This window comes from Chanodichthys erythropterus, chromosome 22, assembly GCF_024489055.1.
Source record: "Chanodichthys erythropterus isolate Z2021 chromosome 22, ASM2448905v1, whole genome shotgun sequence".
Taxonomy (NCBI): domain Eukaryota; kingdom Metazoa; phylum Chordata; class Actinopteri; order Cypriniformes; family Xenocyprididae; genus Chanodichthys; species Chanodichthys erythropterus.
This window is the reverse complement of record NC_090242.1, coordinates 19348181-19359781: the sequence shown is the minus strand read 5'-3', so window position 1 is coordinate 19359781 and position 11601 is coordinate 19348181. Positions and strand designations below refer to the sequence as shown.

Sequence of the window (11601 nt, the reverse complement as noted above, 5' to 3'; positions counted from 1 at the left end):
AAATGGCTGCTGAAAATTCAGCTTTGCCATAACAAAATCATAAGTGAGATATGGTAAGCATAAGAGACTCAAAAACATGAAAAAAAAAAAAAAATCTTACTGACCCCAAACTGTGGAAAAGTAGTGTATGTTTTAATGAATAAAAAATCTGTGAAAACTGTTTACAGTCTTTAGATTCAAATTAGAAATGTGTCTGAGTCAAAATTATGGAGAGGGTCACATATTATGTGCATAATTGGCCCAATCCAAACAAGTTCTGCATATGATTCCCAAAGACCTTTGAATTTTTCCCCATCCATCCCAAAGGAGCATGAAAGATCACTGCTAAAGTACGTCAGTACTTCATGTTTGTAAAATCAGCATGCACAGTGAACCTATGTGTGTCTGATCCAGAGCATCCTGTTGTCCCTGGCAGGACGGATCTTATGCATATTGGAATCAGATGACTTCAGTGGAGGCGTCCATCCAAACAACACTTGGAGCTAGTCTTCCATAAACACATGCACACATAAACAAGCAAATCACACACAAACAGCCAGTGTGCTGCGTTCTAAAGAGTCTGTATTTTTCAGTCACAGATAAGTGAGAAGCTCTGGGCATAACTACTGTAATTTATGTGCGGACAGCCGCACACACTCATCCGGGGGAAAAAAAACAGGATCAATAAATAAATCACTTGGCCAGTTCCTTTGGAAGTGTATGTCTTACTGGTGTAAGACTCAAAATATCCAAGAATATATTGTTGCGCAAGCTGAACGCAAAAAAAGGTTCTGACGCCACAATATATCAAATTCGCAATTGTTTTTATATGTCACCCTAAGTGTGATCCTAAAACAATGCTTGGTGCAAACAAATAATAGAGCCTATTTGTAATATTTTACTGTGGTTGGAAAGACTGTGTCATCTCAATCCATTTCCAGCAGTCAGTTGCACTGTAAACATATCTAAACTTAGAGAGAGAAAAGCAACAAGACTTAAATAAAAATTCATATTGTTTTTTCAAGAATGTCAGCCAATTGTTTACATTCTAACTAGTATTGCACGATATACCGTTACTAGAAAGATATCGTGATACCCTGCTACTAAAAATGGTATGATACAAAAGTTTACTGTTTAAGAATGACAACATTCTAATAAGAGCCATATTTCTTAATTTGCCTCAATGTATGACAGCAGGAGTAAGGATATTTGTGTAGAGCTCTGCTTCCAACAAATATCAGCGCATGAAAAAGAAAGCAACGTGAAAAAATAAAGCTTGGGACACTCGCACTGCCTGACTCAGACCTGAAGCTGCATTTAAGGATGATCCGCATCAGCATGAGATCCTGGCTTCAGGTCTCTTTCACAGATTATTGCCCTTGAATGGTCAAAAATATGTCAAAATGCACATCCTGGCAAGTATTCACGTAAACACAGTCGGGTATGTCTTTAGTGACCGTGAACAATTGAGAAGGAAATCGGATGTGTTCGTGTATTGGATCCGTGCAGGTCTTAAAGTGACAGCAGCCTAATAAACCAGCTTGCTGTCTGTGTGATTAATGATAACCAAACAGAAAAATGACTTAATGCTTGACTGATTTTTATTAAGAATGAGTGTACAGTTAACTTATAGAGTGAAGACAATGCAGTGTTTCTTTACATTAGATTGATTTCTTACTTGAATGCTACTATTAAAAAGACCTACTGTAGCCTAACTGAAATATGTAAATCACTGCTTATTTCATTTCTATTTTTCTTATATAGAATGTGTCATATTGTTTGATTGCATTTCTGCTTATTTTTAGTAACAATTACATTGTGATTATACAATTACATTTAAAAAATAAGATTTAACATGATTGATAATGTGACTGTTGCAAACTTCTCTGTAAGGATGTTTACACTGTGGCATGTAATTATTATTATTATTATTGTAAATAAAGGGAAGGGAATGGTCAAGCGAGTTTTTATTATTTTTAATTAAATTTCTAAAACAATTAATTTTAAGTTCCATCATATTATCCAATCACTTTTACCGTTTTAGTTTTATTTATTAATTTTTTGTCATGGTATTGATTCAGTATTTTAGTCGGGTATCGTATCGAAGTCAAAATTTGTTTTGTTTTTTCTTCCCTCCAGAAGCTGAGAAAGTTTGAGAGTTTTTTTCTTTGGCAAAGTGCATCATTTTATCACAATAAGATCCTTTTAGAAAAAAGAATTTAAGGAAAAAAAGAAATCAAAATTAACTTTACTTTTACTTTACGTTTTTTTATGTTGACCTCGAGCCATGATCACCATAAATTAAAGCTTAATGACGAAACAGACAGAAGGCCAGGGAAAGGCTGTGTATCCAGGAAGGCAGTGAGATGCAGAGTGAGACATGGCGTTGCCGCCCACCAACCCCCTCGGTCAGCTGTGACAATGAGATAGGATTTCACTGCGATGGTGGCACAGAGAGATTAAGAGCTCAAAGATTTATCAAAGGCTTAGTTGCTCCAATTTTTTTTCCTGACCCAGACACAACGAGCGGCTGCTGTCACACTGTGCCAATGTGAACTCCACTTCCTCTGTTTGTAACTCTTTCCATTTTTTTCTTGGTTTCATTTGCTTCTTCTTCCAGTTTTAGCCCCATCTCTCGAACGTTTGCCACTCACACTTTGGTTTCACACATGCTTTTTCTGTCTCTCTGGCTCTGATTGGCTGGCATGTAACTGTAAGAATGTCAGCTGAGCTCATCTTCAGAGATGGTCACTGTAAAAAAACTGACCATCCCATATATCTAAGCTCTAAGCTTTTTAGGCTACAGTGTGTGTGTTGTCCTGCAGTCATTTGAGGTAAAACTGTGGCTATGTATTTGTATTGGCGGTCTAAGCCAGTGTATAGCGGTATTGTTCATCCTTTTTGCTACAAAAAAAGACATGTAACATGATATCTATGATAACACAAGGGGTGGTCTTTTTTTTATAATTAAGTCCTGAAAAGGAAACACATTTTAAATATGTTTTATGAAGATAAAACAAGAAATCTCATATTAATCATGGTTCTTCTCTCAACTAGAGACAGTGAAATATTTAAAGATACTTCACTCCAGATCAGTGCTAATAGCTCCAAAAATGCCTGTTCAATGGCCTGCATTACACACTGCACTTTCTGTTATTACATCACAGCGCCTGACATCTCTGATCCAAAAAACATCTATTATAACCAATATCACAGATGTGTCCTCCATCATTTTAATTTCAAGAGGCATGGGCATTGTAACACTGGATATGAAAGCAAGCTGCTTTCAATTAGCTGGCAGATTAGCACAAAAGTGCTTGACAGTGTCACAGGGAAAAATCCATCACAACGAGCCGCATGACTCCCACTTTGCTTCCAGTGTTTACATTGGGCTGATGAGGGAATAAAGTAAAACGTCTCTCCCAGATGAGATCACTCTGATCAAACTTTTCGTTTTGCTTCTCTTCATTACACTCCCGACGTATGGAATGTTCTCAATGGTGCAGAAACCTAGGGTGGCTGGAGTTTTTAGGATCGCTGCCAGGTCTTTATCAAATAGCTGATGAAAATGAACTTCGAAATCCAATTAGCCCAAACCCTTTTGGCAGCCACGACCCAAATAATGACAGACTGCAGGCTCACTGTGAGAATATAAACCAACATGAGTACATATGACAAAGGCATGTTAAAAATGGCAGCCGAATTGTTATTTCTCCACATGGTTACCTTTGAAGCCCAGTTTAAATAAATATGACCATTAAAATAGCCTGTACGCCGGGTAGTGATGGATTTCAGAGCGAATAAAGAGCCTGACTCTATAATCAACAAGTTGGAGTTTCCAGGCCCCTTTCTGGCGGCCCCAGGCCAACAGGAAGTGGCTAGGGCGTGCGTGGACGCCAACCAGAGCCAATTAAAAAACAAGGAGCGCAGAACATGTTGCAGCTAACAAGCTCCTTTCCTTGACCTCCCTCACCTTTCGACCCCCGAGTGCCCCTTCCCCTTCCCGTGCGACCACAAGGTCTACAAACACATGCTTTGGTCTCGGGAAGCCTGACCACATTTTCTTTTTGTCTCTCTGTAGGCTGCTGGCGACGTTCCACTGAGCTAAAACACACCCACCTCAAGTAAAACAAGTTATTTATGTGGTTAATTCTACCGCCACTTGCCGTTATGGGGCTGCAAAAGTTGTTTCCAAGAACTCGGGACAATAAATGGCCTCCAAATTAATTGGGAGGATTTATGAAACCGAGAGATGCACCGCGACTCAACCAATAAAATTAAGTGTGGCCAGAAGTAATAAGGTTTGGCTTTGGGGCGTAACTTGAGTTTAAGTTAAGTGATGTCAATAAAAAGCGAATAATTAAAGAAAAAACTCCCACACCTGAAGGAGAAAGTGGGCTGAAATTAGTCTGACTAAACCCTCGTCCTTACCCAACCCTAATGAAACAACAAAAGACTGAGCCAGCGATCGTCTCCCTCTGCCCGCTACAGAAGTGGTCCTGTCATTGGGGCTCTCCAAACATGGACCATATGTGAGTTCAGCGCTGGCAATCAGACTCTATTATGAAGCAGGCGGCTGAGTTCATCAGGAAAAAATTAGCCCGCCACTCGGTCGAGCTCTCCCATTGGCCGGTCACGCGGAGCGCTGCGTTTGAGGGCACCCCAGACATTCCTGTGGATAATCTTTTCCATTCCTCTACTCGCTGCAGCAAGAAGAGCCCAGAACGCAGTACAAGGCCGGCATTGTGAGGCCCCTCCGCAGCAGTTTTTTAAGTGCTCCCTCTTGCGCACTTCATACGAGCGCTTTTCTTTAAAAAAAATTATTAATAAAAAAACCAAGTGCCTTTGAAATGAAGTTGGAACTGAAGGATGCCGTGTTTCTCACGGTTTCTTTCCAGTAAGGGTAGGCCTATGTTTTGTAAAAACAGTAAAACAATGTAAAAACCACTGGAAGCCAAAGTGCCACCACATCAGGGATTCAGATCTCCACGGGTGACGTTCCTTCGCCTGCTTCATTCGCCAACAAACTCATGTCATCTTCCTCACTCTAATGTGTGATTTTGGTCACCACGGTACAAGCAACAAGCTAAGACTGGAACACATCCTCCCGCTCTGAAGAGATTTACGGAAACACATTCCCTAATTAGAAACATGGCTATTACTACTTCTATAAACGAGCGACTCCAGTTAGGCTAGCCACCACACTAGACCACAGGGTTTCCACAGTAACAGTTTCACCGCGAACAGACTGCTGAGCACCACGCTTGGTTTTAAAGCCTCGTTCTCCACATGCTCTATTATGGGCTCTGGAAAAGACAATATGTAGACAGAAATCATTTTTATAGGCAAAACTATTTGTGTTGCCAAAGCTCTCTGGAGCGTCTCAAGACCACCACGCCAGCTTGCGGAAATATTTAACATTTTTCACAAACAGAACGACTTGAGCATGAATGGCTCCAAGTAAACCAACTAAACCAAGGAAATCTCCCTGTATACCATATATAAAAGTAGCCCTTTGTTGTAAATGATGCGTGAGGACTGTCTGCAGTGGCCATTGAAACATGGTTGCAATGCCTATCAGGGTTGAAAGAGTATAAAACATACATTAAATCAATCCCATGGGTATTGTGAGGGATAAACGGGCCTTCAACTTTTGCTTCTGAGCAAATGCTGAACCCTTTGGGGCTTTTGTAAAATAATACATAATAATAATAATAATAGTCCAAGAAGTGACTGTCAAAACCAATCCAATTTTGAAAGCAAAATCAAAGAGATGAATCGAAATGATATTCCATTTGAATAGCATATATGGATGAGGTCTCCCACAATGCACCTGGCACATGTGTAGGGTCACAGAACTAACTCATTTATATACATACACAGGAGTGTTTCCTATACTTATCTGGTGTCACAAAAAAGGTTGCAAATCTGTTATGATGGGGCAAAAAATGTGATACTAAACGCAACTAATTAAACCCAATTAACCACATAACTGTGCATTTGAAGAATAACTAAATGAATAGGCTTATCAACATTAGGAGTAAACATTTTACATATCTTTTGGTGTTGACTTCAAAAGGACATTCAAACTGAACAATTCATCTGTCAATTAGTTGAACCCAGTCAAAATACAGACATGTCACATCCTCATCCAAAACTGTAAAATTAATTAATATTTGCATTCAATTCTGTATGATGAGCAATTTTAGCACTATTTCAGTCACTACTTGATGCGCAATGGAAAATCTAGACACGAAACCAACTGAGAACCACTGCCCTACAGTATTCTTAAGTTAATTGATACAGGAGTCTTTTATGAACCCTTTTATGAATCAGTCCAAGAGTCATTTGCCATTAACTGGTCTAGAGGTTACTACACTGTATGTATGTAAGACACCACAATAAGAAAACATGCTTACACGCAAGCCAACAGTATATCATTCTCCACATACCACAGGGACACGTCAGGAATGTGCTGTAACTCTACGCCATAAGGATCACTAAGAGAAGACCGTTTGCTAACATGTCCATCTGCCCATCAGCCCTAGCATAACAAACTGTAAATAACACACTGCAGGACTGAAAGATGTGGAGCGGGCCAGACACTACTTCAGATTAGAGAGTGTGTATGTGTACGCACGTGGCGCAAGATGAGTCTTGTTTCTTGCAGATGCAGACATATTACAAGACCAGACACATTTGGCATGAGTTACAGCTGAGCGCGGTGGAAATCCGTTTAGGGCTCTAAATATGACTTCAATGCATTGATTTATGCATGCATCTTGAGTGTTCTCCAAAGTAAGAACCATAAGGTTTCATGGGAACAGTTGACACACACAAAAAGGCAGAATTATTTTATGGTGGAGCTACATAGCTGCCAAAAGTTGAATTATTGCTAAATGTTTACGCCCTGCGTAGAACGCAAGTGAATATGCAGTCCTGAATACGCATTACGTTACCTGTAGAAAGTCTGCGCTGATGAAGAGCACACATTCCGCTGAAACACGTACATGCTTCTGCTCGTCCTCTCTGAGGCGGCGGTGGTAACGAGCACTGGGGCTTCAGGAACCCTATGGGAGAAACACATGAGATTTAACTTGATGATGGAACTATTTCGTCAACATAATTGTAATGTCAAATAATCACTGAGAAAAAACAATTATCACACATCCAATACCTATGAATTTAAACACAACCACAAGATTAACGTAATATTAATAAATAACCTTTTATCTCCATAAAATGGCATGAATTAAGTTACTTGCTAGTCAGAATGGAAGGCAACTTGAGAATATGCTCTTTTCATAACTTAATGGAACATGAATAACTAAAGCATAGCATTCACAATAGTGTATTACAATAGACTACAATCATGTTGGTCATGCTGTCCCTCTCTACTGAAAAATACAGACTTCTGATTGCCCATTTCAAAATCAGACTGACAGATTTGTCAGAGCACATGTTTATTCGCCCTTTATATTTGAAATTGATCTTTTAAAGAAGCAACTTCTTTGACTCGTCCTGCCTCATATATTGCCCCTCTATGTGCCATGGTAAGCCCCAGTCAACCTCTCACATTTCCAGTTTTTCCCTGTTCTCCAACCCACAACCCCAGAGGCTGCCAGACATGCGAGTCTGCATGCAAGGGGGTAAAAAAACGCCGGGGGGGAGTTAAGAAAGGAGCAGGGGTGAGATCGGAGGCGGATGACTCAGTATGGGCAAAAGGCCAGATGATACAGGCATGCCTGCAGGGGTCAGGTTAAGAAGCCATGCTGTGCATCTCAGGGCTTTTGGGCCAATCCACACATAGGGACCTTTTCTCTGGTACAATGGGTTAACTGATATCATCACCCACATGGCGAGAGATCACAGAACGGCAACCGCAAGGGGTTTGCTGTCAATCAATATTTAATCTTAAAGGGACAGGTTCACCCACAACTGAACAATACTCAAGTTTTGTCTCAAATCCGTATAACTTACTTTCTTCTGTGGAACACAAAAGTTAGGTCAGAAGAATATCCTACATTTCAATATAAAATGTACAAAATTATGTATTCTTGAGTCAACTCACTGGCTCAGTTGTCCAGTTGCAGAAATGGTTTGGACAAATATTTGACAAATAGGTGAGGTGAATAAATGAGGTGAACTATCTCCTTAAGTACTTTTAAGGAGATTAAAATCCTTGAAAAAGGATTGCATGGTATGACTCGGTTCGACTCGCCTCGCCCCGCTCTACTTTGGCTCGGTTTGCTTTTCCACTTCAGTTTAGTACTGCTTCAAAGTGGGTGGGATTATAGAGTGATTGTTATAGTTGCGCCGTCACCTTGTCTTCTGACCATGATACAGCCATTTCTTTTTTCAAGTTGCATGCGACAGTAGTTTAAAAAAAGTTGTGCAAACAAAACTGTGGTGGCTGTTACTATTTAAATCTAGCAGGTTTGGTGTCTCGTGTCTCAAATACAGTGAAGCTGGTATTAACAATCTCTCTGACCAATCAGTGATCTGCAGTGTTTACATGTCAAATTTTAGTATCGGTACAGCTTGCTTGAAACCTCAACTGAGGTGGTACAAAAAGTACCAGGTACTAGGTACTCTACACAGTGGAAAACCCCCCAAAAGTGAGCCGTACCGAGCAGTACCATGCAGTGGAAAAGTGCCAAAAATGAACAACCTGCAAAAAAAAAAAAAAAAAAAAAAAAAAAAAAAAAAAGGCAATGTGATATTTGCATTAGTATAAAAAAAAAAAAAAATCACAAAATTAAGAGAGCAAAATAAAGAAACCTCTAGACTGACATTTGAGAATACAACTTTTGCTGTAGTCTACTTTCACAAGTCAGCTAAGGATGCGTGATGACTCACAGAACCAATGAGAGATAGGATGAGCGAGCTTGCGCTGAATGTGCACCGAATGATCTTAAAAAGCTCGTAGACCTTTCGGATCGGAAAGAACTTGAAGAGCGAAGGGCAGCTGCATCCCCCCACTCTGGTCCCTGCTCAATAAAGCGCCTTTACTTCCACCATGAAAAACATGTCATTCCAGATGAGCTCAGCCAATGACATTTAAATCAGGCACAGGGATATTGAATTAGTTCCCCATGATAAGCTGGCTGGGATGCTGATGCTCTGGTGAAAGGGGGGTGGGAGGGGGGTAGAGACAGGAAACGGACGTACTGCTGCAGCTGTTTGATTAAAATGACAAAAAAGTGGAATTGTCAGAGAGGGACAAGGAACCTTAAAGACGATACCAAGGCAAGGTACTACAGACATTAATGAGCCTGTTTTAAAAAATAATGACTGAAAAGAGCTGGACAAAGACAGGAAATGGGACAGAAACAATCAAACTATGTAACGATTACTTTGCCAAAAATGAAAACTGCCCTCATGTAGTTATAAACCCATTTTGCTGTTACTTTTCAGTGGAACAATTTCTAAAAAAATCTTCATAGTGTGGTTTTCCATAGAACTACAATTTACAGTGACCACATTTGCCCATCTCATAAATAAAAATATAAATAGCCTTGTGCTCTATATTCCTAGATCTTCTGAAGCCATACAATAGATAACATTCCCCTTGAGCGATTTGTTAACTTCAGAATCATTACAACTGGATCACTGAATAAGTTGAACTTAAGATCTGAATCAGTGCAATGTCGTGAACTAATCATTACATTGAGCTAGTTCTTTTCAATGGACAAATTGATCTGGTTCACAAATAGTACTAAATTAGTTGTCCATGAATCAGACTAATCTGGTTCTCGACTTCAGCTTATTGACTCAACGATCTGGAGCAAGTCTCATGTTAACAGTTCACTAGAGGGGAAGATTATCAGTAACTATTATTATCAGTAACTTGAGTCATATGAACTATTTATAGTACTTTTTGGTAATTTTTGTTCTCTATGAACAGAATGGAAAAAGAAGAAGAAAAGTTTAAAGAAAAAAACAATAGCATAAAGTTTTAGTAGAACATCATAAAGGAGTTAATCATTTAGAATTATCTTTTTTGGTGAACTACCTCTTTTAAGAAAGTGCTGAATATTAATGCTCTATCTAAATTAAACAAATAAGCTGGTTTTCAAAAATCAAGTAGCTGAAATATGCATTAATGAACAATCAGCGTCATGTGAAAACCACAAGAGATTATAGGAAACTGTTATGCTACGTATGAGCACAAGTCTTATTATTAATCAGGTGATTAGTCATTGTTTATTGGAGAATTTGCACAGATTAAAGTGCAAACCCATTCATTAACACAGTAAAAGTCTGGTAGAGGCAATGAAAAGGACAGCAAAGAAGGAAAGGTATTAAGGTCTCACACTTTCGCTTTCTAGGACACACTTCATCCAGCGAACAAAACATCAGACAAATCCAGCGTAAACCAAATTAAGCATGTAATACAAGGCTTGAACATGGCTGAAATAAATAGACAGTAATCAGAGACGGTCATCAAAATGAATTTATGCCATTGGGGACACATTTCCCTGTGGCGTATCCCTCATTTCCTGGCTCGACTGGTCAGTGGGGCCCATTAGCTCTTGCCTAAAAGCCCGACGGAGTGAATCACCTTCATTTCAGCCCAACAGATTCCGTATTGTGTAACCAGTGAAGGGCGGACAATGACACATCCCCGCTTGCTCTGAGCGATGTCACTGAAAATTACCGCTTTAACACATGAGCTAAGGCTCCCAGTCAACCTCTGCTTTTCCAAAAACACGGGTAATGCAGAAGGACAGGAACCACCATAAAAAAAAAAGGGGAAAAAAAGGAGAAGGGAAAAGGAAGTTCTCAATCACAGTCCCAAAGAAAAGGGTCTAATGTAAACAAACGCTCTTTAAAATGCTTCAGATATGCTCAAATTTTGCCAGATATGCTCAGTCGTTTATGGTTTCATAATGGATCCAATTAAAATCATATTTCCCATAATAATAAAGCACTCAGTTTAATTTCAGAATTAAAGCCCACCAACGGACAGGCTATTCTAGCCGTCTGACTTTTATTTATGGGTTTTAATCAGAGATGTGTGTAAACATCCCACTGTGTGAACATGTGATTGTATCTTAAACAGTCTTGATGAATATTAAGATCAAGTAATCTGTCTTCTAACAGTTCCTCTGGACTCGAGCTTTATGACTTGGCGCAAATCCCTGATTAGTCATGTTTAATCCCTCTCTTCTGATTCAGTATCCTGAATCAGTAGCCAATCTGCAAAGTACAGTAAATATACAAGTGGAAGACGTTGCTCCCATGAATATTGTGCTTATAAAAATAGACCTTAATTAATCATTTTTCACATCATGAAATATAATCCTAAAGCACAGTGTCATTTAAGTACTTAATAATGATGGGCTGACTGTACATCATCACAAAATAAATGTCGGCAGGGTGATTAGGACTCTGGAGGAGGAGCTGAAGTTATTTTATTATACGAGAAGAAAGATGGCAGAGTGATACGAGAGACATGAAACGAACACAGCAATCAGCAGCTTGGGATGGCTTTATCTGATAGATCAAGTATTGGTAGAGGAATATTAAAGATGTTTAAAGTCATGGCCCAGGGCTGAACGCACATGCTCTTTGGTGTTGTGCTCTTGAAGGACATGAAGGTTGAATCGTGCTTTTAAT

At 39.4% G+C, this 11601-nt stretch overlaps 1 protein-coding gene across 4 annotated transcripts in view; it reads right to left on the bottom strand.

Moving 5' to 3' along the window:
• Positions 1-11601, bottom strand: part of rxraa (retinoid X receptor, alpha a) — a 178267-nt gene that overhangs the window by 78481 nt on the left and 88185 nt on the right. For all 4 annotated transcript variants that reach the window (XM_067375039.1, XM_067375042.1, XM_067375043.1 and 1 more), the window contains exon 2: positions 6939-7049. In XM_067375039.1, the coding sequence (XP_067231140.1) occupies positions 6939-7049 (111 nt within the window). The remainder of the gene's footprint in view (positions 1-6938; positions 7050-11601) is intronic.